The sequence below is a fragment of the Callorhinus ursinus genome, unplaced genomic scaffold (genome assembly GCF_003265705.2).
Source record: "Callorhinus ursinus isolate GAN/ISIS: 27379988/994484 unplaced genomic scaffold, GSC_fseal_2.0 scaffold24, whole genome shotgun sequence".
Classification (NCBI taxonomy): domain Eukaryota; kingdom Metazoa; phylum Chordata; class Mammalia; order Carnivora; family Otariidae; genus Callorhinus; species Callorhinus ursinus.
Window position 1 is genome coordinate 4,094,529 of NW_027397086.1, and position 26,733 is coordinate 4,121,261.

The 26,733-nt window shown below is 57.4% G+C and overlaps 3 protein-coding genes across 7 annotated transcripts in view; all 3 read left to right on the top strand.

Moving 5' to 3' along the window:
- The window catches only part of EEIG1 (estrogen-induced osteoclastogenesis regulator 1), a 34,176-nt gene extending 26,538 nt beyond the window's left edge, over nt 1-7,638 (top strand). For 3 of the 4 annotated variants that reach the window (XM_025888101.2, XM_073905706.1, XM_073905705.1), the window contains 7 exons: nt 132-178; nt 303-445; nt 2,387-2,491; nt 2,579-2,774; nt 3,224-3,345; nt 3,444-3,513; nt 4,878-7,638. In XM_025888101.2, the coding sequence (XP_025743886.1) occupies nt 132-178; nt 303-445; nt 2,387-2,491; nt 2,579-2,774; nt 3,224-3,345; nt 3,444-3,513; nt 4,878-4,923 (729 nt within the window). In that variant the 3' untranslated portion in view covers nt 4,924-7,638. The remainder of the gene's footprint in view (nt 1-131; nt 179-302; nt 446-2,386; nt 2,492-2,578; nt 2,775-3,223; nt 3,346-3,443; nt 3,514-4,877) is intronic. The other variant, XM_025888102.2, reaches the window with a different exon arrangement.
- Nucleotides 7,639-9,478: 1,840 nt separating this feature from the next.
- On the top strand, nt 9,479-12,326 carry DPM2 (dolichyl-phosphate mannosyltransferase subunit 2, regulatory). 2 transcript variants are annotated; one of them, XM_025888691.2, is made up of 4 exons: nt 9,479-9,597; nt 9,888-9,977; nt 10,756-10,858; nt 11,658-12,326. In XM_025888691.2, exons 1-4 carry the CDS (start codon nt 9,595-9,597, stop codon nt 11,714-11,716), a joined length of 255 nt encoding a protein of 84 aa, XP_025744476.1. In that variant the 5' UTR covers nt 9,479-9,594; the 3' UTR covers nt 11,717-12,326. The 2 variants fall into 2 exon arrangements, with proteins under 2 accessions (XP_025744476.1, XP_073761808.1); XM_073905707.1 differs by lacking the exon at nt 9,888-9,977 and having other exon boundaries at nt 9,513-9,597.
- A 2,352-nt stretch (nt 12,327-14,678) lies between these two features.
- On the top strand, nt 14,679-23,865 carry PIP5KL1 (phosphatidylinositol-4-phosphate 5-kinase like 1). The gene is made up of 11 exons (XM_025887936.2): nt 14,679-15,182; nt 15,982-16,185; nt 17,326-17,376; nt 17,588-17,742; nt 18,015-18,139; nt 18,685-18,719; nt 18,810-18,865; nt 19,617-19,729; nt 20,037-20,190; nt 22,615-23,380; nt 23,706-23,865. Exons 1-10 carry the CDS (start codon nt 15,153-15,155, stop codon nt 22,880-22,882), a joined length of 1,191 nt encoding a protein of 396 aa, XP_025743721.1. The 5' UTR covers nt 14,679-15,152; the 3' UTR covers nt 22,883-23,380; nt 23,706-23,865.
- Nucleotides 23,866-26,733: the final 2,868 nt, after the last annotated feature.

Sequence of the window (26,733 nt, forward strand, 5' to 3'; positions counted from 1 at the left end):
GCTTCCCCAGGTTCAGCAAGGGGCAGAGATGGGATCAGAGTCCAGCCCCTCGGAAGCCAGAGCAGAGGGGCCACTGGGAGGCACCTGGGCTGCAGGTGGGTGTGGTTTGGCTGATTTCTCCCTCTGTGTAGGTCACCATCGGAATGCTCCTGCTCTCTGGAGACCCCTGCTTTAAGACGTGAGTGTGGGCGCAGGCTGGGAGGGTGCTACACAGAGGCTTTTCCCTCCTCCGGGCTCTTGGGCTCCCCTGTCTTTGACCCTGAATGTGGGGCACCCCAGTCACAGCCATCTGTCCTCCCAAGGCCACCGTCCACCGCCAAGTCCATCTCCATTCCGGGTCAGGACTCCTCCCTGCAGCTGACGCGCAAGGGCGGTGGGACCAGCGGCAGCGGCAGTGGCAGTGGCTCCCGGCCCCCCAAGGCGAGGCCCACCATCCTCAGCTCAGGTACCATTCCCCTTCTGCCCTCCCTGCTCCTCCCTGTGGCCCAAGGCTCATCTCCGTATCCCCAGGTCCCCAGGGGGATGCTTGCTGAGAGGACAGGTGGTGGGGTGGTGTTTACACCCGTCCATGCCTCCACTAGGCCCACGTCTGAGCCCTTCCCACATGCTGGGCCCCGGGATCACAGCAGTGCCCTGACCTTGAAGCCATGTCTTACAGGAGAGACAGGAGCCAGTCGGGGTAATTAAGTCCACATCACCTACAGGTGTGACAGGAGCGGTGCCAGGCATGAAGTGGTGGCACTTGAGCTGAACCTGAGCTGTGGGGGGCAGTGTTCCTGGCAGAGGGATGTGCTGTGAGCCTCTCGCTCTTCCACCGGCTGCGCTGCTAGGACTGGCCGTTGTGCGTGCCCAGTCTCGGCATCCTCCCCTGACTAAGGGGGCAGAAACCATAAACTACAGTCCGGGTTGCCGTGGAGATGAGCTGAGCACACGTGTGTGCCTTGCCTGGCACACAGCACGAACTCTATGTATTTCCCAGCGCTGGGTTTCTACTAAATTGTCATTATTATGAACGTTATAAAAAATGCAAACATCTGAGGGCACCTGGGTGGCTCAGTCGTTAAGCGTCTGCCTTCAGCTCAGGTCATGATCCCAGAGTCCTGGGATCGAGCCTGCTTCTCCCTCCCCAGCTCCCCCTGCTCGAGCTCCCTCTCTTGCTGTGTCTCTCTCTGTCAAATAAATAAAATCTTAAAAAAAATGCAAACATCTGAACCCCCAGAGGAGACCTCATGGAGATTAACATAGGAGGTGCTACAGGGGAAGGCTCCAGCCTCCCCTGCCACGCTGGGTCTAGAGGTGGGGCCCCCATACTCTGTCCTTGGGGATGAGCTCAGTGCCGGGAGGCAGACTGCCCCGAGCTGACGAGTCACCCTAATTTGCACCACGAGAGCAGTTAGAGAAGGTGCGGGGCCTCGGGCGGCTCAGCGGATGTTTGCGGAGTGATTCTGCCCCCAGCACGGCTGGGAGCAGTGAGGGCCCAGGGGCCAGCTTTCTTCCACTCCCATTTTTCCTGTAGCTCAGCTAGGTAAGGCCTGGAGCTGAAAGCTGGGGGTGCCTCAGCCTGGTGACTGCTCGTAAAAACCAGAGCTTCCCAACACCATTGCTCTCTCCAGCTTCTTGGGCGGGGGGAGTGAGCGACACCAGGCCACCCCGGCATAGATGGTGTGTTCTTCTCTGAGGAGGGGAATGGTTGAGATGAGTTCTTCCTTCCTATCACAAGAACTGGTGGGCAGGCACTCATGGGGCCCGGAGTGGATCCCCCTGAGTCCCTTGCGCCTCCTGCTGGCGAGGGCCGGGAAGTTTGTTTCGAAGTTGGCCTCATGGGTGACTTGGGACAGGACTGTTGCCATTCCCCATTCCCCTTATTCGTTCCACTCCAGCCACACGGACCTAAACTTGTTCAAGCCTCAGGCCTTTGCTTCTGCTCTTCCTCTGTTTGGAAGGCCCTTTTCCTGATGCCTTCTGTGGCTTGTTCCCTCCCAGGCCTCCTGAAGGCCTGCCAGTAAGGCCACCTCCTCAGAGAAGTCTTTCCTGATCCCAGACTGGGTCAAACCCCCATCCACACTGCTCCCTGCTCTCTACCGCTCACCTCAGTTGTGGTTAACTGTGGGTCATTTTTTGTCAACATTCTCCCTTCCCACTGGCCTGGGACACCCCATCTCCTATTTACGGCACCCAGCGGAGTGCCCCGTGCAGAGGACGTCCCCAGATATTTGTGGAATGAACAAACCTGGGCCGCGGGGGTGGACTGCGGTGGGAGCAGGGCCTCAGGTTTTTGTCTGTTAAATGGGAAACACCGAGCGTACCCTCCCCCGCCCCCCACCTCCCACCCTTGCCGACTCCGGACCAGCCCTACTGTTAAGCCTGCCATCTCCCCGCTCCCCAGGGGTGCCGGAGGAGCCCGAACAGAACCTGTCCAGCCCCGAGGAGGTGTTCCACTCCGGCCACTCCCGCAACTCCAGCTATGCTAGCCAGCAGTCCAAGATCTCTGGTGAGTGCCCGCCTGGCCCCCTGCCCATGGCCTTTCGCACTCCTGGCCGCCCCCCCATCCCCCGTAACGAGCCTCCCAAATGCCCAGCAGGCTACAGCACGGAACACTCCCGCTCCTCCAGCCTCTCAGACTTGACGCACCGCCGCAACACGTCCACCAGCAGCAGCACCTCCGGCGGCCTCAGCCTGACTGTGGAGGGCCCCGAGGGCAGCGAGCGGGAACACCGGCCCCCTGAGAAGCCTCCGCGGCCGCCACGGCCCCATCTGTCTGACCGTTCGTTCCGGTGAGCACACCGGCCTCATGCTCCTGGAGAACAGACCCCTCCTGGGGGCTCCCTGAACCTCTGCTCCTTTACCCGTAGCACGGGGACAGCAGGGTCCCACTCAGAGGGTTGGATGGTGATGATTCAGCCAGTGGGTGGACGTGAAGGGCACAGCCTGGGCCTGGCAGGCACATGCTTTTGTGTGTGGCTTAGGGACCTAAGTCCCCCGTTTACACGCAGCGGCGGCCTCTCAGGCTAAGGTTAGGTAACCTCCCAGGGCCTCCAGGGCCTCATCCATAAAACCAGGTCACGGCACCTGCCCTGGGGGCTGAGTGAGGGTTAAAAGAGCATGACTGGGAATAGGTTCTCACGTGCACTCAGAGCAGCCTGAGCGCTGTAGGTGCTCCCCACTGTCATCCTTGTACCTTTCCCCGGCCCAACCGCTATGACTCTGCCCTGACCCACCCCAGGCGGAAGAAGGACTCCGTGGAGAGCCACCCGACCTGGGTGGATGACACTCGGATCGACGCGGACGACATCGTGGAGAAGATCATGCAAAGCCAGGACTTTACGGACGGCAGCAACACTGAGGGTGAGCTGCCTGCGCGGGGAGCCCTGGGGGACAGTGCTACCTGCTCCAGGGCTGCCCCTCCCCCACTCAGCCTCCATCCCCCCACTGTGTCCCCACAGACAGCAATCTCCGGCTGTTCGTGAGCCGTGATGGCTCCACCACGCTGAGTGGCATCCAGCTGGCAAACAGGTAGGGGTCGCGGTCGTGGCCTTGGGGCACACTGCTGAGAGCATGGTCTCGACAGACGCTGACCTGGCTTTGAATGGCAGTTCTTCCCACCACAGTGTCACCTTAGACCACTCACTTCTCTCTGAACCTCAGTTTCCCTGTCTGTCAAATGGCATGGACCACACCGTCTCACCTAGAAACCTGGGGTTGGTTCCAAGGGTAGCTTGGGAAGTGCCTAGCACGGGGCTTGGCACACAGTGCGGGCTTTATCCGTCTTTATTTGGGACCCTGCTTTTCCCTTCCTTCTGGATCTGGGAACCCCTAAAAATGATGATGATGACTTGTTTTATTTGTTGAATAAATATTTATTGCGCACCAGCCACACACCAAGCACTGAGCTAGGTGCTGGGGATACAGCAGTGAGCAACACGGATTTGTGCTTGTGTGATGTTTACCTCTGAGGGTGTGGTAGGCTGAACCTGGTGCTTCAACTCTACAGTTTGTAGCATGTTTACTGGCTCACTGAATGAGTGAATGAGTAGAGGAGCTCCCTCTGTGCAGGGCTGTGCTGAAGCCTTTGCCCCTGTTCCCCTGGGCTGGCCAGGAAAGTGTGCATTTAACATCCAAGGGCCCAGGGGCCGGGGGGAGTGTTGGATGGAGACCTAGCTGGGCTGGGGGCGGCGGGTGGGGGATGGGGGGCGGTGGTCCCCAACCTTCCCTCTGGTGCTGCTACACTGACACCTGCTGGCCGAGGCTCAAAATTGCATCCACTGGCTCCCCGTGGCTTCCTGGGCTGTCCCCCGTGAGGTGGGCAAGAGGAAGACAGAGGGCACCTCCTCCGAGGTTTACACACCCCTCCCTAGCCCCCTGTGACAGTGAGGAAATGGGTTCAGGGGATGGAAGAAACCAATTCAATCAGGAGCAAGGTCTCAGCAGAGCTGCACACTGAGCCCTGAATGTCCATGACCCTATGGGTGGGTCTGGCTTCAGCCGGGAGAAGAGCTCCCCAACGTTCTCTCTGCTTGGTAAGCTTCATCATCCCTCTGTGCCTCAGTTTCTTCATCTGTCAAACGGGGCAGGATGCAGTCGTTCCCTGCCAGGGTTGCCATGAGGATGGGCACAGCACACCTCTGTGTGTAAGCCACTAGTGCTCAGGAAGGGCTCAGGCACAGCTCACACCGGCTCTGAGACACCAAAGGCTTCAGTACTTAACATCTGTGTTACCTTGGGCAAGTGACTCAACTTCTCTGAGCCTGAATTTGTCCCTCGGTGAAACAGGGCCAGTTAGTTCACAGGGCCAACTTATGAAGTCCTTCCCAGGGCCTGCCCCACAGGAGCATCTAGGAGGACAAGCTGACCTGTTTCTCTCTTCCCCTCCCCCGCAGGGTCTCCTCTGGGGTCTATGAGCCTGTTGTGATTGAAAGCCATTGAGGAGCGGGTGTCCAGGCTGGAGAAGGGCCCCGCCTCCGCGGGCATCCAAGCCCGCATCATTCCACGAGGGACCTTCCCCTTCAGATCGCCATCCAAGCTGCATCTCATCTGTGCCTCCTCCATGTACTCCAGCCCCACTCCTACCCCAAGACATCATTCCATTGTCCTCCCATCCATCCCGGGACTCTCCTGGTCCACCAGGCCCCAGGCACCACTGTGAATATTCTCCTCTGAACCACTAGGGGGCAGGACGTGCAGGTCCATGAAGCAGGTGGACAAGGCAAAGATGGCCAGGCCTGCCTGGGCTGGAGACCAATCTGGCCCCTTGACGAGGACATGCGGCAGCACCTACATGCAGGGATGCTTGTGGCCGAGGGGCCACTTGCCCTGTGTCCCTGCTCCGGCAGCATTGGCTCAGCCTGCCCTGGCAGGGCCTTGCTCTACTGCCCCCTCCTCGCCCTTGGGAGAGCCAGTCTACCCCCAGAATCCTGCCACCACGGCCCTCTGACTGCTTAGTGCTTCAGCTGTTCCTTCCCTGTGTCCCGGGGGACCCGCTGGCGGCCTTCTCCTGGGAACCAAGACCTCAGACCCATCCACACTCCAGATTGAGACCCCCTTCCCCAACGAATGTTCTCCTGCTGCCTTGGCAGCCTGCACTTTGCACATGCTTGCCTCTAGCACAGCCCCACTGGCCCTTGTCTGCCTTTCCCTTGAGCCCTTCGCAAGGGTTTCTGAGCACTGCCTGCTGTGCAGTCAGTGCCTGCCCCTAGCAGCCCGGCTGGATCGTGGCACTGCCTCTCCCCCAGTTAGCTCCAGCTCAGGCCTGACGCCCATGCTGAGAAAGGTCTGAGCATTGATGGTGGCTCTCCTCTGCTCGGGGCTGGATCCTGAGCAGCTGGTTTCCTGTAGGAAGCCACGGAAGGTGCCTCCCAAACCCTTGGAGGTTGGCAGTCGGGCTGGGCTGGGCTTGGCAAGCAAAGGCCCCTCTCTGTCCCTGCAGGGTTGCCTAGCCCAGGCTGGGGCTGATGCTGGAGAGGCAGGTGGGCTGAGACTGGACTGGCCTGGAGCTGGCTTCCTGGCCAGAAAAGCCTCAGCCCTCCTCTGGAAGCATCCCTCTCTCTAGGCGAAGGAGAGGCGGGGAGCAGTCTGGCCCTGCCCCCGCCCCTCACTAAAGCCTCTGCTGTCTGTCACGCCCCCTCCCCTGTCTTCCTTACTTGCTTGAAGGTGGGTTCTGGCTGCCCACCAGTCCCTGGACAGACTTCCTGCCACTCTGAAGTTTCACTCGTTTTGTGTGAACCCAGCAGGCTGGTGTTTACTTAGTCCTGTACCTTTTTTCTTTTTTTTGAATTTCCCCTTCTTTTCTTTTCTTTCCTTTTTTTTTTTTTGTTTTTTTTTAAATTTTACAGTTTGGGTATTTTCTCCTCCCCCAGGTGAGGGGAGGTGGTTCTGTTCTCTGCCCTGCCTGCTGGCTGGGTCCCAGCAGGGCTGGGGATCTGGATACTGGTTCTCTCCCTGGTAGAGGTGCGGGTGCCAGTGAGGTGTCCTCCCCAGGCTGGGAGGGCTCCTTGCTGTTATGCTCCAGCTGGCAAGAGTTGGAGCCTTTGTCTTGGAACCCCCGGGCCTTGGGAGCAGAGCATTTCTAGGATTCTTTGTTGTTGTTTTTAATCCCCTAACTCTTAGAAAATGAATGTGAGGAGCTGCCTGCTGAGACAGGACAGAGCATTTGCTCGGCTGGAGAAGGCTCTGGTTGGCCCTGCAGGTCTCTTCCTGCTCTGCAGACACCTGGCACTTTAAAAGGGAGCTGGCTGTGCTGTCTCCAGATGAAGGGAACCCCAGAAGATGGGAGAGCACTCTCCTTCCCTTCTGTGTCTGCATGACCTCAGCCCAGTGGGGAAGGGCATTCAGGGTGTATTTGGGATCTGGCTCAAAGTTCTGGGCTTCAGGTATAAAACAACTAGCTCTGGTGCTGTTGGAGAGTCCCCCAAACCAGGAACCCTAGCCCCACCCAAGGCAAGGTCTGGGCTTGACGGTCGCCCCAGAAGGACACAGAGCCTGCCACAGCCTCCCCTGCCAGGCCCTAGGCCAGGGTAATTAGACTGAGAATTTGGCCATATCCAAATTAACGCTAGCTGGAGCCAGAAGCCTGAAGCCCCAGCCTCATCCCCACGTGGGAGCCCTTTCTTCAACCTCTGGGTCCCCTCAAGCTCAGTGAATTCCTGCCAGGCACACACAGCTCCTGGACTTAAAATTCTATATATAGAGAAAGATGGACTATATTAGAGATATTTTTGGAAAGGAATCAGTCTATGCAATGCCAGTTTGGAGTCTTCTTGAAAGGCAGTTTAACGTTTTTACTAGGAGATTTAAAGAAAAGAAAAGTCTACAATATTTTTAGGTTACTTTTTTTCTGGTCACCCCAAACTGACCACACGGTGTGATCTGCTGGGGTGGAGATCTGCCGTGTTCTCCTCTCTCTTGAGCTGGGAAATGGGTGGGGGTGGGAGTGGGTTTGTTTTTGTTTTTTGATCTTAAAAAAAAAAAATCCCCTCCTTTCTAAGAGAATGTTGCCACCACCACCACCCCTTATTCAGAGGGCTGTGTTTGTATCTCTGTCCCGGCTTCTGTTGTAGAAAATCACATTGTAAGGGGAAATCAGCCTAGTGTCAGTGTCTTGGTTTGGGGGAAAAAATTAAATGTTGCAGTTTTTGTTTGTTACGGCGTGTTGGGTTTTGTTTGTCTACGGCGTGGTCAGCATCAGAAGAAAGCCGGATGTGTAGGTTGACATCTGGGCATGGGGAAGGATGTGGGTGGCCAAGGTCCTCCCTGTCCTGGCCGCTGTCACAGTCATTACCACCTTTATTACTCCAGGTTTCCAGGGAGGAAACTGAGGCCCAGGAGGGCCATTTATTGCCACCCTCACACCTAGTTAAGTAGCAGCTCTGGTCTCAGCACAAGTTCTAACCACCAGACCTTCCCAGCAGTCAGCCTGAGACAAGTAACTGTCTGGGCCTCAGTTTCCTCAGCTGTAAATGGGCCTGTGGTTGAAAGAAGAAAGTGGGTGTACAGCCTGGCACAGGAGGTGTTGAGTTTGTTCCCCGACCTCTCTCAAGTCCCAGGCCACCGCGGTCTCCAGGCCTGAGCCCCTCACTTCCTGCCCCCAACCAGCAGGGGGAGCCAACAACTTAGCCAAGCTCTGAGAAAGGCAAGTCAGCCTGGCCCTTTAGCTCAGACGTGGCAGGAAGCCTCAGTGGCTGTGGACAGGCCAGAAGGGACCAGGCCTCCAGGCCTCCTCCCTGCTGCAGCTTGGCATTGTCCGCACGCCCTTCTCAGGGCTGACACCCACTGAATGGCCCCTTTAAACCCTGGAGGCTGATTTTAAGTCTCTTCCTCTGTTCTGCACAGCACACCTGGGGAGGGGAAAGTTGGCTCCTGGCTGAGCCCAAAGTCTGTCCCGAGACTGAGAGGGAAGGCACTTGGCTGTAGGCCAAGAAGAGTTGTTCCTATCAGCTTTGAAGAGTGCAGTCCCCATAGAGATGGGCTCAGTGACTCAAGGAGACATGCTGCCAGCACGAGCAAACCATGGCTGGTTCAGAGACATCTCTGCAGGTGTGTCCGCCCCTCCCCCACTCCCCATTCTGGGCACTAAGGATACAGCCGTGACCGCGGACCCTATCCCCATGGAGCTCACAGGCCAGATCAACAAGGAAATGAGCTAGCTAAAACAACAAGCGTTATCCACGGAGACACTCTGGGGGCTGTGGAGGACAGGAGGGAGCCCCTGCCCAGCTGTGAAGGGGCCCCTCTGGGATGTGTGGCATCCCAGTGAGACCTGATGGGTGAGGGGCAGCCAGCCCCGCAAGCTGTGGGAAGACAGTGTTCCAGACTGGGAGGGACCTGCGTGCGGAGCCAGTCCGACGATCCATCTGTGCTGCTGCCTGGGCTGCAGCGACACCCAGGGCCCAAAAGGCAGATGGTGAGGAAAGGGAGGGTCACCCTGACCTCCTCATACCTGCAGTGAAGAGAGGACACCCAGGAAGGGTCGCCTAGGAAGCTAGGCGATGGTAAGGGGGCGCTCCCCTCACAGCCAGTGGGAATCCTCCCATCCCTGGGGACCTGGGCCAGCCCCCCCCCCCCGCCCCGTCATCCCACCCCAGGTGGGGCAACACTCTCTGCACCCCTCTCGACAGACAAGTTGGGGCCTCGATACTAGGAAATAAGGCCCCCGGGTTCCGGTCTCGGCTTCACCACTGACTCGAATTGTGATCTCCAAGTCTTCGCCCCTCTCTGAGCCTCATTTTCCCCATCTGAAACCTGGGACCTCTGACCTCCCACGCCATCCCGCTGTGGCTTTGGGATCCTGGGATGTTTGGAGATGGACTTTTGCTTCTGGGGCGAGTTCGGCAGGACTGACGGCACGAGTGCCAGCCAGTCTGGGTCCCCCACTCGATTCCTTTCCTTAGGGAGAGTCGGGGAACAGCCTGACCCACGATGCCCTTGGAAACTACATTTCCCGGCATGCGAAGGGGGAGGTGGCACCCTCCTGTCCAGGGACACGTAGTCCCCGGCCCGCCTAAAGACTACGACTCCCGGCGTGCCCTGCGGCCCAGGGCCTGAAGGGCCCGGATCCGGATCTGCGGTGGCTTGCAGCTCGGGTGTGCGAGTGCCGGGGAGATGGTGAGCTCCGGGCCGAGTGCTGGGGGCGCGGGGTGCGTCTGGGGGTGGGGTCTGCCCGGGAGCCGGGGCTTAGGCACTCGAAGCCCTGATTGCTGTCCCGCGGGCCCACTGTACTAGTGAAAACCCCGCGGCCCCGCACTCTCCGAGCCTAGAAAGTGATACCTGGTCAGGCCTGTGTGCTTCTGTTGAGTGAATGGGAAGCTAAGAGCGCAATAATTCTGCGACGCCACCCGCCACTAGTGCACCTAAATGGGGAGTTCCTTCCTCAGTTGAGCCCTCCTTTTCTTCAGGCCACGGGGACAGACCAGGTGGTGGGACTCGGCCTCGTCGCCGTTAGCCTGATCATCTTCACTTACTACACCGCCTGGGTGATTCTCTTGGTATGTGTGCTCCGCCCCCCTCGTCTCACCTTCGACCCCTGGATCTTGAAGCTGACCCCTCGCATCATTTAAGCAGCTGCTGTGTACCAGGCGCTGTGCTAGGTGCTTTCCCTGCCCTCATCTCCTGAAATCTTCAGAACAGCACTATGAGGATGCTGGAGGTGTCCCAGTTTATAAGTGAGGAAGCTAAAGCTCAGGAAGAAGGGTCGGGCCCTTAACGCTACACTGTAAAGCCCTATTACTGATTCACTTTTGCCTTTGATTGGAGTTCTGGTCCTTCTGGGATATCCTGCTGGCTCCCGGGCATGATGAGTGCCAGTAGATTTTGTGAGGGCTTTTAGGGTTTTTTTTTTTTTCTTGTGGGAAAATTTGTTGGTTACTGCTTAAGAAGTGCAGTGTGTTTGGAGGGCTAAAACTTAAAGAACTTTGGAGGGAAATGTTAGTAAAGAAGACCTTGGAGCCCACTTGAGGATTCCTCCTGTACCTTTGCCCCTGTAGGGCTGTGAGTGCCTTAGGGCAAGGCCCTCGTCTTCTGTTCATTGCCAGGTCCCCCGCACCACCTTAGGGCAGGCATCAGGCAAGTGTGCAGTGAACAACTATTCAGTAAGTGAATGAAGGAAACAAACCAGAACGCCCCACATTAGCATCATCTTAAAGCAAAGCAGGTGCTGTCCCGGTGCTTTGGGGTTAGCCCCTCAGATGGAGGAAGGGCGGTGTTTGGCCTTGAGGGGCTGGGCCAGGCAAGGAGCGCTCACCAGAGCTCTGTCCTCGATACTAGCCATTCATCGACAGCCAGCATGTCATCCACAAGTACTTCCTGCCCCGAGCCTACGCTGTCGCCATCCCTCTGGCTGCCGGCCTCATGCTGCTCCTGTTTGTGGGTAAGTCATCAGTCCCTCAACCCTGAGCAGGGTGTCTGGGGGTTCCCACAACCCTCTCCCATCCCCTGAACATGCTTCCACACTTTAGCACTTGCAGTACACCTGCTTGGGGCCCCTGGCCCCCAGCTTACCCCCCGGGGTTTTCCTGTTCACCCTTCTGGGCTGCTCGTCCCCATGCCTCAGACTCATTGGTCTCAAATGTGATGGCCCTAATGGGGTGTCTCCCTTCTTCCTGCTCCCTCTGCCACTACCATCATCACTCTGCTCACACTTCAGTCACCTTTCACCCCCTTGTCACCCCCTGGCTCATGACTCCTGCCCCTCTCTGTCTCCCAGCGTTTATGTGTGGGCTTTTCTGGGCCAGGGACTGTAGGTTCATCATTATTATTATGTCCTCAGCTCCTGGCACCGAGTCGGTGCCCAAGAAAGTGGTTTGGATGAGTCACTTGGATGACTGGGTGGTGGGGTGGGTGGTGGATGCGGAGTAAGCAGGTGGGTGGGTGGACAGGTGGTTGATTGGGTGGGTAGATGGATAATTGAGCGGGCTTTGTGCCCTGTGGAATCTAAAACACTAAGTGTAGCCACTCACCTGTGTGGGCACTCCGTTGGTGTTTGTTGAATACACGGGGGTTGGTATGTGGCTTGCTGAGTGACCCGGGAGGTGATGCTGGCCTGGAGGGTGGTTGGGCAGGTGCTTGGCCCCGTGTGCGGGTCATTCCACCACGCTCTGCACTGCTCTGGCCTCCCAGCAGCCCCAAGCCTGGATCTTACTTGGCTTTTCTGGTCTGTGTATTTCCAGGACTGTTCATTACCTACGTGATGCTGAAGAACCAGAAAGCGACCAAAAAGGTTCAGTGAAGGCCCAGCAGGGCTGAGGCTGCTGGCCCTTCCTCTGCCTCCCCTCCAAAGGTGGGGTGCATAGGACCCATCCAGGCACTGCAGCCCCCTCCGGCCTGGCTGCCCTGCAGACATCCCCGTGGGATGGAGCTGTTTGGGACGTACCACACAGGCCTGCTCCTTCCCTGCTCAACCTTCCAGAAGCCAGGAGGGAGGATTACCTGGAAACCTCCCCCTCACCCCTTTGTGGCTCAGGGCCTGAAGGATGCCGGTCATCCCTACCTCACCTTCAGACGCCCCGTTGCCTTTTCCCCTGGGTTCTACCCTCTGGTTTCCGTTTCCTTCCTGTCACCTGCTGATGTTGGACCTGGTAGGTTCCGAGGCATCATGCGACCTTTCCCCACATGTCCTGCTCCTCCTCGGAGACAGCTTTCCCGGGTCTGACATAGCCCCGGGCCCCACAAAGCCTAAGCGGAGAACTGACAGGCTCTGGGGTTACCACCAGGCCTCAGGGTCCATTAGGATGGCCACAGTGGGCCCCCAGACCAACTGCTTCTCATAGAGGCCCAGCCCGCCAGCCCTGGCGCTGGCCTCTTGGGGAGAGCTGAACAATAAACACTGATGACGTGTTTGTCTCTGTGCCGTCCCTGAGCGGGGGGGGGGGGGGGGGGGGGGGGAGCTGGGCGCTGGGCTGCTCAGGGGCTGGAGAGGGGCTGGTCTCAGGTCATGAGACTTGTTCGCGCAGTGTGCCTCAGGTGCCTCCCAGATTGTCCCCGTGTCGGACCCAGGATAAAGTGGGGACTGAAACATGTGGTTCCAGCGTGGTGCAACTCACGGATGGGGAGTCGGCGGAGGCCTGGCAACGTGCCACACACCACATCAGCCTCTACTATGCCTCCTCTGCACCAGCCCAGCTAGCGTGCACTGGTATTTTAGGGACCCTCGGGCCAGTCCCCTAAAAACCCAAGTCCATCGTCCATCTCTTGTACCCAACAGCCCAACCTAGTGTGGCTCTGAGCAGTGAGAGCTGGGGAACCAGAGCAGGGCTACCTTTGGTCAGGTTGAGTGATCTGGCACAGGCCCAGCCCCGTCTCCCTCCCGCAATCCCAGCACACCCCCCGCCCCACGCAGCTGGGTGTCCTATCCGCAGTGCCTAGTTTAAGCCTCTGTCACACCTTGGATGATGTTCACTCCGGTTAGCAGAGATGTCTCCCTCATCTGAGAACAGAGGCTGACTACAGGCACACCTGCCCCGCCCTCACCTGTCCCATCTTCCCCTGCTTATAGCAGTCCTGTCTCCAATGGTCCCCTTCTCACGGGGACAGCCCCTGCCTCTCACCAGGCTCCTCCGGGTGTGTCAGGAGCATGCCCAGGCCCCCACGTAAAGGACCCTCTATCAACCCAATAATTCCCTCCAGGTCTCCCCTTCTCCCCTAAATAGCCAGATTCCCAAAAGGATGTCCAGCCCGCTGCCTGCAGCTCCTCACCTTCACTGTGTTCAGCATCACTCCTGGAGGGCTGCACCCACTCAGACCCCCTGTTGACCCCATGTTGGCCTGTGACATCCCCGTGGATGCACCTCAGCTGCTCTCGGTGTCCGTGTGGATTCGTTCTCATACTTTATGTCTCCCACGCTCCACTTCCGCCGCGACACGGTGGACTCCTTGGGACTTGGTCACAAGCCTCACCCCGCCCTTCTCCTTACCCAGGCCCTCCTCCTGAGCCCCGACGTATTGCCCATGCACCAGTTAACCGCCATCGGATGTCATAGTGGCTCCTCAAATTCATCCTGTCACGATCTGAATTCTCAGACTCCCCTCTCCAGTTTCCCCTCCCAGCCTCTTCCATGACTGGCATCATCCTGTGGCCCTAACCCCCGCCAGAATCCTGGCACACATCACTGACCTTGACTTCCTCCTCCTAGCCCCCATCTGCATGACCCCAAATCCTGTCAGTTCTCCCCTTTTCTCTCCTCCCCCCACCAGTCACCTCTCTGATGCAAAGGCTCCCTCCTCTGCGCTAACTCACCCAAAGATTCCTCCCCCCCATACACACACTCTGGCCCCTCCAACGTGACTACACATGACAACCATGGCCTTTTAAGAACATCTGAGCATCTTTCTCATTCACATAAAAGAACCTGAATGCTTGTTCTCTTCTCACTCCAGCTCCCCTGGCCTTTCATTTCCTGGGATTCACTGAGGCCCTTCACACGTCCTACTCACATCAGTTCAGCATATGCTTACGAAACCCTGGTTTGTGCCAGACACTGAGCCAAGAAGGGAGCCCAGCACGGTTCCTGCCCTCCTGGTGCTTCCATCCGGGGGGCGGGCGGGGGGGGATACAATAAGTAAGTGAACAAGATGATTTCTGGCAGTGTTAAGTGTGATGAAGAAAATAAAACAAGGTAATGTGATCAAGAATGAGGGGACACTGGGGCGCCTGGGTGGCTCAGTTAAGCATCTGCCTTCGGCTCAGGTCATGATCCCAGGGTCCTGGGATCAAGCTCCATTTCGGGCTCCCTGCTCAACGGGGTCTGCTTCTCCCTCTCCCTCTGCCACTTCCCCTGCTTGTGCTTTCTCTCTGTCAAATAAATAAATAAAATCTTAAAAAATAAAAAGAATGAGGGGACACTTAGAGTCGGGCAAGGTGACTGGAAAGAATAGGTCAAAGGAAAGCCTAAGGGAAAGGATTTCAAGCAGTGGGAAGAGCACCCGCAAAAGCCCCGGGTGTGAAAGAATTTTATGCCTAAGGACCAGCCGGGGGCGCCCCTTGTAGCTGTCTGGTGGGTGTAGGCAGAGTGGTTTGAGATGGGCCTGGGGCCGTGGCAAGGGGTGTGGATTTTGTTCCAGTGCAGAGGGAAGCCACTGGAGGCTTTAAGCATGAGAGTGACATCATCCGATTTATGCTTTTAAAAGATCAGGCTGGCAGCTGTGTTCCTCCCTCTCGCTCACCGCTGACCCCCCAGGGCCTAGCGCTGCTCCCGCCGTTGGTGAGTGGTCAAAACAGGCCTTGAATGAATGCATGCCCCGGACTTCCTGTGTGACCTGGAGGTACTCACTTCTCTCTCTGGACCTTAGTTTCCTCACCCGAGGGACAGTCGGTGGGAATTTCACGCCAGAGTGGGTGGGCGGGATTTGGATTTAGGTTCCCCGCCTCCCCAAACGGCCCCGAGACCCAAGCCCCCCACTTGAGGAGACGAACTGGGTGGGGGGTGTTCCCTCCTGGCGACCCTAAGTAACGCGCGGCGGCCCCACCCCGGCTTGGACCGCGGTCTGAAGGATGCTGCAGCCCCGGGGGCGGGACCCGCAAGCGATCGCCGGCGCCTCCCGCGCGGATTGGGTGCAGCCGTGACCGGCACCGCGCTATTGGTCGGTCCAGAAGCAGGGGCGGGGACCGGCTCCTGCAGCGCGGCGGCGGGGACGCGGCCGGAGCCCGGGAAGCTGCTGCGGGGGCGATGGCCGCACCGAGCCCGGGACCCCGCGAGGTAGGTGCGGACCCAAGAGAGGACAGGAGAGGGAAGGGTTGGGGGACAGGGCCCAGGCCTCTCCTCCCCGTGCAGCGCGGACACACCCCCATCCAAGCCCTGGAGGGGTCCAGCCCTGGGCGGGGACAAGGACACGCCCCACACGGGGCCGCAGGTATGGAGGGGGAAGTCTGGCGGGTGTCCCCAGAGAACTTCCTCGGTTTTCTCATCGGGGAAAAAGCTCCTCCCTCATAGGGCTGTTAGCAAGTCAAGCCCTCGGCCAGTGCTGGGCACATGGTGGGTGCCCACTACGAATGGGTGAGCTGCTGTGAGCTCAGCTTCGTGCTGACCCTCCGCTCGGCCTGGAGGAACTCCGCATAGACCGGCGGAATAGATGACCGAGTCCCTGTCGTCACAGCTCCTAGTATCAAGGGTTCCTGTGCTTGGAGCAAATATCAAACTGCCACGAAGGAGTTATTATAGTTGTCATTTTACAGATGAGAAAAGGAGATGCAGAAAGGTTAGGTGACTTACCTAAGATCATACAGCTGATGAGAGACAGGTTTGGTTGCGGAAAGCATTATCTACCTACTGATAATAATTCTATTCTGGGTGCTGACCGCATGCCAGGCACTGCGTGGCCCATCACAACACCCAGTGAAGTGGGTACCAGCATTATCGCTGTTTTACGACCGAGGAAACTGAGGCAGAGAGCAATAATAGGAGGGCTCACAAGTATTGGAGGTGGGACTCAAACCCAGGTCTTTCCCCTCTGGGATGCTTCCATGCGCTCATTGCTTCTTGTGCCTCCTGCCATCAGGTCCTGGCCCCCTCCCCAGAGGCTGGATGCAGAGCAGCCACCTCGACCTCCGGCCGCCGTGGCCTCCTCTGGCGTCTTCGAGACAAGCAGACTCGCCTTGGCCTGTTTGAGATTGGCCCGGGGCATGAGCTGCACCAGCTGACATGCATGATGCAGACAGGGCTGTGGGCTGCCACCCAGGTCTCCATGGACCACCCACCCACAGTGAGTGGCCCATCTGTGTTATGCACCTCCTTGGTACCAAGGGCAAGACTGCGCGGATGCCAGGTCCTGCTAATACCGCAGGGTCGGGGATCAGAGAGGACTGTACGAGGAGGAAATCGGGGGCTTGGTGCAGGGAGGGAGGGACATGCTGGAGTGGGGGCTGAGGCCAGGAAGCCGCAAGGCCAGGTGTGTACTGGGGATGTGAGGAACCCCTTGACCCCAGGTGGTTGTTGTGCAACTCTAGATGGGCCTCTGCTTCTTTGGACCTCAGCGCCCCCATCTGTATAATGGGTGGGTGTGAGGGGGATTGTACTCCTCCGTCTCTGATGCCCTCCTGGCTCTGCTAGGGTGTATGGCTGAGAAAGGACCCTACCCCCACCCCACCAGCCTGGCCCATCCTCCCCGGAGCTCAGGCTGGGGCCAGGCTGGCTCAGCAGAAAGGGTCGCCCAACTGCAAGCTCAGCAGCTGGACAGGCCAGGGCGAGCATGTGTGTTGTTTGTGTGTGTGTGTGCGTGCACACACACACACACACACACACACACGTGTGCACAGTGTGACCACATCCCACAGGCCAAGTCCTGGCACAGGGACCTGGAGGTCCAAGAAGAGTGTAGGAGCCTGGGTGGGGGGGAGGGGGGGCACGGTCTTCTAAATCTCATAACCTGCTGACAATCTTCCATGGCTCCCCAGTACTCAGCATGGCCTCAGGATTCTGCTGGCTCAAGTCCAAGGGCCGACTGTCCAGCTGCATTCACTCTATCCCTCCCTTAATTATTTCAATCACTTGAGCTCTCCTGCCCTTCCGGTGACCACCAATGCTGTTCTCCCTGCTAGGAGCACCACCTTTCAGATATCAGCTTAGAGGTCACCTTCCCCAGGAAGGCTTCTCTGATCCTGCCCTTCTCACACTGAGTCAGGCACATCCCTTGGCTTTAAGGCCATCCCCTTTCACTGGGATGGCATCTGGCCTCACTAGGCCAACATGTGCTTCTGGGTCAATGGATGAAGCTCTGAGTTCTGGTCTCTGTTTGCTGGAGCAAGCACACTGAGGGAAGTGGGTGAGGCCAGGTGCAGGACTCTTGAGATCCTGGAGCTGGCAGTGTGGGGCAAAGACTTGACCCCTCCACTCCTCCCTGTAGGGACCGCCCACTGAGGAGGATTTCTCCGAGGTCCTGACCCAGGTTCACGAGGTAGGAAGCCCCAGACTGCTGCATGGGAGGGGCGTGTACTGGTCTTCCTTCTCTGTCCTCCTCAGTTTCCCCATCAGTGCAGTAGGAGTGCTGGCTTGCCTCAGGGCTTTGCAGGACCGGTGTGGTAACCCTGACTCTCGCGCGCTAGGGCCTACTGCACACACCTGGGCCCCCTGTGGACACTGCTGGGGCTGCTCTTCCTCCCCTGCAGGGCTTCGAGCTGGGCACCCTGGCTGGCCCAGCCTTCGCCTGGCTGCGCCAATCCCTAGGCCTGGCCGAGGAGGACTATCAGGCGGCGCTTGGCCCAGGTGGCCCCTACCTGCAGTTCCTCAGCACCTCCAAGAGCAAGGCCAGCTTCTTCCTGTCGTGAGCTGGCAGTAGGGGTGGGGAACGGGTGGGAGTGGTGTCCCTGGGTGGAGGGGAGGGGGGTGGGTGGGAAAGAAACAGAATGGCCAGGTCAGGGATGGTCAGGGCCAGATAGAGGTCTGATGGAGGAGAGTGAGGGCGGGAGGTGACCGGAGCGGGGGTGAGGAGACCTCGAGCCCGAACCGGGGGAGACAGAGCCACACTCGGGCAGAGGGCCCGATGGGGGCCGCTCCAGCTCCTCCTGACCAGTGACCTCTCCCTCCACCGCCCAGCCACGACCAACGCTTCTTCCTGAAGACCCAGCGGCGTCGGGAGGTGCGGGCCCTGCTCGCCCACCTGCCCCGCTACGTGCAGCATCTGCAGCGGCACCCGCACTCGCTACTTGCGCGGTTGCTGGGTACGACCGGCCGGGGACCGGGGATTGCGGGGCGGGGGAAGGGGGGGGGAGTGAAGAAGACCGAGAACGAGCAGGGGAGGGGGGCTAGGGAGGGGGGCGGCTCCCAGGCTGGGGGGCGTAGGGGACCTGAGCCCGGGCCTGGGCTGGCAGCTCCGGGCAGGGGCCGCGTTCCGTGGGGGGGCGTGTCCTCGACGTGGGTGGAGGGGAAAGGCGGGCTCGGTGGGCGCGGGCCGAGCTCTGGGGCGGGGCCTCCCGAAGGGGGCGGGGTTGGGTCTCCCAGTCGCGCGGCTGGAGGGCATAGGGGTGGGGCACGCCTGAGGACTGCGCCTCTCCGGGGCGACCTAGAGGCGGGTCCCGTCCGGACGACGACCCGAGCTGAGGCAGAGGTCCGCGGGCGCGGCCTGGAGGGGCGGGCTCGGGAGGCTGTGGACCTCGAGGAGGAGGCATGGCCTGGAGCTGGGCCTAGAGGGAGCTGGGCCTAGAGCGGGCTGGACCAGGGGTTGTCGAGTTGGGGGCCCCTCACCTGGCGCCCTCTCCCCTTCCAGGAGTGCACAGTCTGCGGGTGGCTCGGGGAAAGAAGGTGGGTGAGGCCGAGGCGAGGGGGCCGGGCTAGAGGGGGCGGCTGGAGGGTGAGATCCTGTCCTCCCTCACTCCCTACCCCTGTCCCCAGGAATTCTTCATCATCATGCTGAGCGTCTTCTATCCCTCGGGCCGCATCTCTGAGAGGTGAGTCGCCTCACAGGGCCCCGGTCCCACGCGGGATCTGCCACCTGAAGCACCCATACTCACTAGATAGATGCAAAACTGAGGCCCAGGGAGGAGATGGGAGGGACATCCCTGGGATCTCCTGATGGATCGGAGACAGGGATAGGCACGGCCAGCGTCTCTTGAGCACTCAGGATGCCCTGGGCACTGTGTCGAGGCTTTGCATTCATTGCCTTCTTTATTCCTGGAACAACTCTGAGGGGTAGGTGTGGTTATCATGCCCATTTTATAGATGAGAAGCTGAGGAGGGGGAGGGCCACGCCGCTACTCTGTGAGGAGCAGGGATTCAAACCCAGCCTCTTATTGCACATGGCCCTTTCTGCCTCCTAACAGTGACTCTGCCTGAAAGCTCCCCATGAGTGCTCCCCCCTGGTGCTGCAGTCTAGGCTTGGACCCCTGTGTCGGGGACATTTCCAGGGATGACAAGGGGCTGAGAAGCCAGCACAGGCAGGGATAAAGCTGGGAATGGGCTCCCAAAGGCCCGAGTTCGAATCCCAGCTCTGCCCTTTACTTACCGTGTGGTCTTGGGCAAGTCAAAGAAGCTCTCTGAGGCTTTTTCTTCATCTCTGACATGGGGACAATAATGGAATGGCTTGTGGTGAAGATTCGAACATCCACCCAGTGGAAGCTCTTGTTTCTTGGTTCCCCGTGTGCGTCAGTCTGTATAATGCTGAATTCTGTCGCCCCCTTTCTGTCATCCCCCCACTCACAGGTATGACATAAAGGGCTGTGAGGTGAGCCGATGGGTGGAGCCAGCCCCTGAGGGTAGCCCCCTTGTCCTGGTGCTGAAGGATCTCAACTTTCAAGGCAAGACCATCGACCTGGGTGAGCCATGGAGGCAGTCTGTGCGTGCTCTTTCTCCATTCAGGGTGAAGTTAGAAGGGTGTCCCTGGCCCTGCCCTCTGCCTGAGTCATTTAGAGCCCGGATTCTAGAGTCAGGCAGAGCAGGGTTCAAATCCTGGCTCCACGACTTACTAGCTAGGTGACCAGGGCAAATTACAGATGAATTTCCTCATCTGTGAAATGGGACAGTTAATGACACCTGCCCTCTTGGGGCAGATATGTGTGGAGCCCTCAGCACCTTGCCTGACACACGAGGAGCGCTCAAGTGGGGGCACTGATGCTCTGGCAGGGCCCCAGCGGAGCTGGCTCCTCCACCAGATGGAACTGGACACCGCCTTCCTCCGGGAACTCAACGTGCTCGATTACAGCCTCCTGATGGCCTTCCAGCGTCTCCATGAGGATGAGAGGGGCCCGGGCAGCAGTCTCATCTTCCGCACGGTCAGGTGGGCCCCCCCGCAGGGGCAAGGGGCAAGAATGAGGTGACGAGAGCAGGAGAAAGCTGGATGATGAGGCGGGGCAGGTGGGGGGGACACCACAGACAAAGGCTCAGAGACTGGGAAGTGCAGTGTTTGTGGGTCCGTGCGTGCGTGCGTGTGTGTGTGTGTGTGTGTGGAGGGTGGAGGGCTGGAGAAGCCTGGTTGGCAGGGTTGGTGGGCACGTGTGGACCACACACGACCGGGCAGAGGAGATCCAGCTGGACAAGGGCTTCAGTGCTGATGGAAAGAATCTGCCCATTTTCCTGAAGGGGATGGATGTGGAGCCAGTGAAGTTTTCACAGCAGTTTTCAGACCTATTTAATTTTTCCTTTAAAAAGAGCCCTTGCCCTTTATTAATAAAATAAAAGGTTTTATTTATTTACTTGAGAGAGAATGAACATAAGCAGGGGGAGGAGTAGAGGGAGAGGGAGAAACAGCCTCCCTGCTGAGCAGGGAGCCAGATAAGGGGCTCGATCCCAGGACCCTGAGATCATGACCTGAACTGAAGTCAGATGCTTAACTGAACTGAAGTCAGCCACTTCGGTGCCCAAAAGAACCCTTGACCTTTAAACCAGTCGTTCCGCTTCTAGGACCCTAAGGTCATCACCATTGGCCCCATCGTCATGTTGTCCCCTGCTTCATAGTAGTAACTATCGCTCTTTGCATGCTGACCACGAAAGTCATTAAGGTAGGCTCATTCCTATTTTAGAGACGTGAAAACTGAGGCTCAGAGAGGGGAAGTGAGGTTGCAGAATGACTTCTGAGGATTCATGTTAGTACTTGGTTAGTTACTAGGATTTCAGTCCTCCAAGGCTGAACAGAATGATGTAGGGGTTAAGGAAGGCACATTAAGGAAAGAAGTCCAACGGGTGGAAAAGTGAAAGATGGCATACTCTCATCCAGCCCCCAACCTACCTTTTGGAGGTGGGTGAGGCTTGGGCAGAATCCAGGTTATTGGCTCCCCACATATTGTCTGGACACATCCTGACCAGAAGGTAGAATTCCTGCCATGGGACACAGACAACCTCCCCCCCCCCCAGGTCTGCCCATCCAAGCTAGGTCAGCTTCTCCCTTGCTCCCTCTATCCCCAGCTGATGCTTAGATGACCGTTGTCATTCAGCCAGTAAACCCTAGTTTGTTTGCATATAATGGTTGTTGTCATATTGAAATATGCTGGCTGGTAAATGGCCACTGCCCCAGTCCTCTCTACCTGTTCCCAGTCCCTCTTTCAGAACAAGCCTTTTCCTAACCCCTAGTACCGAAGGGCAAAGGGTTCAGTGTTTTTGCCCCGGCACCCAGACCACTGGGTTCTGATTGGTCGATGCCTGGGCAGGGCTTGTCTCTCATTGGCTTATTTCCCTCAGCGACACTTCCCCAACTCCTCTCCACCTCCTGGAGGACAAAATTAGGGAATTGAACCTGCTTCTGGCTGGGACTGGGGCCCAGCCAAAGGCATCTTCCCATTTGGAATACATTTAGAAGGCAACCCCCACAGCCCCCTCCCCCCACACCATCTATAAACTGAGGTTGGACTTTGTTCACGCGATTTCAGCTCTGCCACCCTGAAACCTCCAGGGCTGGACGACCTCAAACAGAAGTTTAGGAAACACCCCAATACCAGACTTAGCCAAAGTGATGTGGCAGATAAGTGCGGAGCCAGTCTGTGTGACCCAAATGCTCTAGAGCAGCACCACCCAATAGAAATGTAATGCGAGGGGCACCTGGGTGGATCAATTGATCAAGCGGCTGCCTTCAGCTGGGGTCACGATCTTGAGATCCTAGGATCGAGCCCTGCGGCGGGCTCCCTGCTCAGTGGTGAGTCTGCTTCTCCCTCTCCCTCTGTGCACTCTCTCTCTCAAATAAATGAATAAAATTTTAAAAAGAAGAAAGAAATGCGAGTCACACATGTAGTTTTAAATTTCCTTTAGAAAATTTAGCCTCTTTAGAAAAGTAAACAGAAACAGGTAAAAATAATGTTAATAATACATTTGTTACCCAATACACCCCCAATTTTTATCATTTCGTCTTCTAATCAATATAAACATTTATGAGGTATTTACACTCTTCTCATACTGTCTTGGAAACTCAGTATGTATCTCACACTTACAGCGCACCTTAGTTGGGATTGGCTACATTTAAATGCTCCACGGCCACATATGGCTAGTGGCTATGTAATGGACAGTGCGGCCCTAGACCATCATTTCCACTTTACGCAGCCTCCCAGTTTATCCGACGTCACAGGCCTGGCACACAGGAGTTGTGGGAATGAGCGGAGGAAGAGCAGGGTCAGCGCGGAATGCTCCCCGGGTGCCCCGTGGCTAAGCTTGCCAGAATCCCTGGGCTGGGGCCCCCTGGAGGAGGCAGTAGCCTCACCCTCCTGCCGGTCGCCAGGTCTGTGCGAGGGGTACAGAGCCCGGAGGAGCCGGGATCCCAGAACCGCCGGCTGCTGCCCGATTCCCCCAACGCCTTACACATCCTGGACGGGCCGGAGCAACGCTATTTCCTGGGCCTCGTGGATCTCGCCACGGTGTACGGGCTCCGCAAGCGGCTGGAGCACCTATGGAAGACGCTGCGCTACCCGGGCCGGACCTTCTCCACCGTCAGCCCCGCTCGCTACGCCCGTCGCCTCTGCCAGTGGGTGGAGGCACACACCCAGTGACCAGCGCCCGCGGCGCTCTGCATCTGGACAATGGGCGCACGCCGGGAACCAGCGTTCCAGCGGGGCCCCGGCGGCGGGTTGGGCTCCCCTCGCCTGCCGTTCCTCCCTTTGGCCTCCAGAGGGCAGCATCCCCTAACTAATACCATGACAACACAGCCTCATTTGGCGGCGCTGCCGTGTTTGGCCTTGTGCCAGGGACTCTCCTATGTTAGCTCATTTAATCCTAAAAAAAAAAAAAAAGCTATTATTCTCTTTTTACAGACCATAAAATGGAGGCTCAGGGGGTGAAGGGACTGAGCAAGATCATTCAGCAATAAATGCTGGAACCAGGACTCGACTATGCCTTTTGGACTCAGGAGCCTGTATTCTTACCCACCAGCTCCCTCAGCCCTGGCCTCGTACTCTGGGGAAGGGGGGAGGCTGAAGGCTCCAGCCAAGCGCCTTTGTCGTCCAGATGGGGAAACTGAGGCCCAGAGACTTTAAGGGGCTTACCCATGGGTAAGTGGAAAGGCCAGCCCAAGAACCCCAGGCCTCCTTACCTTCTGCCCACTGGTCTCCTTTCGGGGTGGTCCCCCTCGCTCCTGCTCCTCAAGGGATGCAGGTGGGAGAAGGGGAGGTATTGCAGGCCTGCATTTCTGGAAGACACTATGTTGAGGCCCACCACTGATCTTGAATAAGCTCTTCCCTCCTCTGGGAGTCACTTATCTGTGGAATGGGGGTAGGGGTTGGTGGTCAGACCAAGGGTATGGCCGCACAGAAATTACCGGGGGCAAAGAAGTGCAGTGCGTGCATAGCCCCTGATCATTCCTTCTCCTCCCTCCAGGAAACTCCAGCCTGGCCTCTGACCCTGGTCCAATCCCACCATACCCAAGCGGGCCTTTCCTCTAGAGCTGCTCCGGGGCCTGGCTGTGTGTGTGATCAGGGCAAGGTGCTAAAGCTCTCTGTGCCTCAGTGGTCTAATCTGTACAACTGGAAGGATGAAAATGGACTTCATTAACTCATTAAATATTTATTGAGCACCTACCATGTGACAGACCCTCTACTGGGTGATGGGGACCTGGGAGCAAGACTCACAGATTCCACCTTCACAGAGCTCACAGTCTGGGGAGAGATGGTGACAAAAGCAGCCTGGCATGACACAGCCTCATGAAGGAGCGTGGGGCCATCATGCTGAGGAAGGGGCCTCCGCCTAATAATTTGATGAAGATGGGGCTCTACCATCTCAAGTGAGACCAGAAGAGTCAGATGCGGGCCTGGGACCCTCCCAGGGTCCCAGGCCAAGGGCACGGCAAAGGTCTAGGGTGAGAGAGAGCCTGACACTTGAGAGAGAGAAACATTTCACTGTGGTCAGAGTTCAGAGTGGGAGGCACAGTGTGGTGGTGGGGGACATTGTGCACCAAGGGCTGACCCCCAGGACTAGAACCGGACCTTGGGAGACACTCAGCTAATACCAAACATTGCCAGTCCATTGGCCTTCAGAGAAAATGAAGCAAAATGGCGGGTAGGGAGGGAGGGGTAAGGGAAAGTTAATGCCCCAGCACTGGAGTGTGGGCTCCTGGAATAGGTATACAACTGACTTCACCCCTAGTTGTCTGGGTGACCTTGGATGATTATTCAAGATCTCTGAACTGGCACAAGTCACAGAGAATTTCTTGTTTTGGCTCAGCAGGAAGTTGACACATAGAGCTTTAAGGTCATCACTCAGGAGGTGGGTGCAATGAGGAAGCTCAGCAGTGGTAGGGCTGCAGAGCAGAAAACAGGGGTTTGACCCTATGTTTCCCCAGGGTCTGGATCTGGCAGGATGAGTCAGAGCCTGAGAGTCCTGCACTCATAGATAAGGATGGCTCAGCCACTCACCTACCTTGGGTTTCTGGCAATGGGCTGAGCCAGAGCTTGAGGCTGGAGAGGGACGTGATTTATCCAAGATCTCATGGGACCCAGGATTCCTGGTTCTCCTAACTTGGTCATTCAACAGACATTATCTAGCATCTAGTGTGTGCTGGGTGTTGTGCATGTGCTGGAAATGCCTGAGAACATGACTGGCCTGACTCTGCCCCCATGTAGCTGAGAGTCTAGTGGGTGGGTGGACTGGTTAGTACACAGGATGATTTCAGACTGTGACCGGTACTGTGAAAAAGATCAATCAGGTGGGACTTAGAGGGATGGGCATGCAGTGTCACATAGAGTGGTTGGCAAGGGCCTTTCTGAAGAGGTGACATTTGAGCTGAATGACAGGAGGGAGCTGGTTATATGAGTAGAGCAAACAGCAAGTGCAAAGGTCCTGAGGTAGGCATGAGCTTAATGTGATTGGGGGTCAGAAGGGTGCCCAGGGTAGGTAGAAGGTGATTAAGAAGACAGAATTTCCCACCGTACAGGGCCTTGTAGGTCAGGGTAAAGAGAGTGGACTTTTGCCAAAATCAAACTGAAGAGCTTTATCTGAGCCTGCAGAACTTCCCACTGGCAGTTCTACTGTAGATGTGTGATCCTCATCTGCTCCGGGAGTCCAGGACATTTGGGCATGTCCCTGTCTCCATGTGGCCCTGACAAGGAGGGAGTTGCCTCTTCGGGGAAAGAATGGTCACTTCACCAGCCATTGTGGGTGACGAATGAATCCTTAGGGAATTTTCTCACCATTGTCCCTTTGGGGTTGGAGCTATGAGGAGAGAAACCTGAAGGATGAGGACTTGGGGTGGGGGCAGAGGAACTCTGGTTTGGGGGACCCACTGTGTGCCTGGCCTTGAGTGAACAGGAGAGCACAGAGAGAGACTGAACTTGGACCACTACCTTTGAGCTGTGCCCAGGCTGCGGGGGAGGGACAAAGTAGGCCTGTGCTCAAAGGAAGCTCAGGGGCAGGGCTGCTTTAGCGTGCCCCCCCCCCCCCAGGACGGAGAGAGGCATGGAGGACTTGGCTTTGCACCGGAACAGGATAGGTAGCCTTGGGAAGTTACTTATCTGGGTGCAGATACCCAAACATGGGTACCTTGGCATTGTGCCCACACCAGAGGCTCTTCGAAAAAGGCAAATGGAGTTTGAAATGGGGTGGGAGCAGAAACCTAGCCTGGATCCCAGGGGAAGATCCTGTGGAGGGAGGTGTGATGGAGGTGGTAAGATGAGCTTTCTGGCCCATAGAGCATTTTATAAAAAACACTTTAGCTGAGAGGCGTGCTCTCTACTTCTCCGCAGGCCCACTCCTCTCTATTGCCCCATAGCTGCTCTTTTAACCCTTTCTGACCCCTGAAGGCACTTGAGTTTGAACTCCCCAGGGGATCCCATCTGAGCCTCCAAATGGGATACATTTCAGCATCTGCAGGGATGCAAGACTGAGTTGGTTGGAGTTTGCAGGACACTTTGGGGAGGGGGAGGTGAAAGTACGGGGGAGTGAGATAGCTCAGGGTTCAATCCTAACTGTACCACAGCTGCCCTGCACTACCTCACTGGCAGGAAGGTGCTGTTATTATACCCACTTCATAGAGGAGAAAAACTGAGGCTCAGGTGGAGGTCACACCACTAGAGACAGTCCCGCTAGGGTTGCCAGAGAAAATATAGAATGCCCAGTTACACAGGAATGTCAGATTTTTAATATAATTATGCACTGTTTATCTGAAATGCCAATATAACTGAGCGTCGTGTATTTTACTGGCTAAATCTGGCAATCCTACAAGCTTGAAACCCAGGGCTGCCTGACCCCAAGCCCCTGCTTAATTTTCCTACCCATCCCCCAATTTCACAAATGGAGAAACTCGAGTCCGAACCGCTAGGCAGCCACGGCGCGCCGGTTCCCACACTCCCTAGGTCTTTTCTCTGCGCGCCTCCCACCCGACCTCCGACCGGAGCTTGGAAGAAATGTGGGA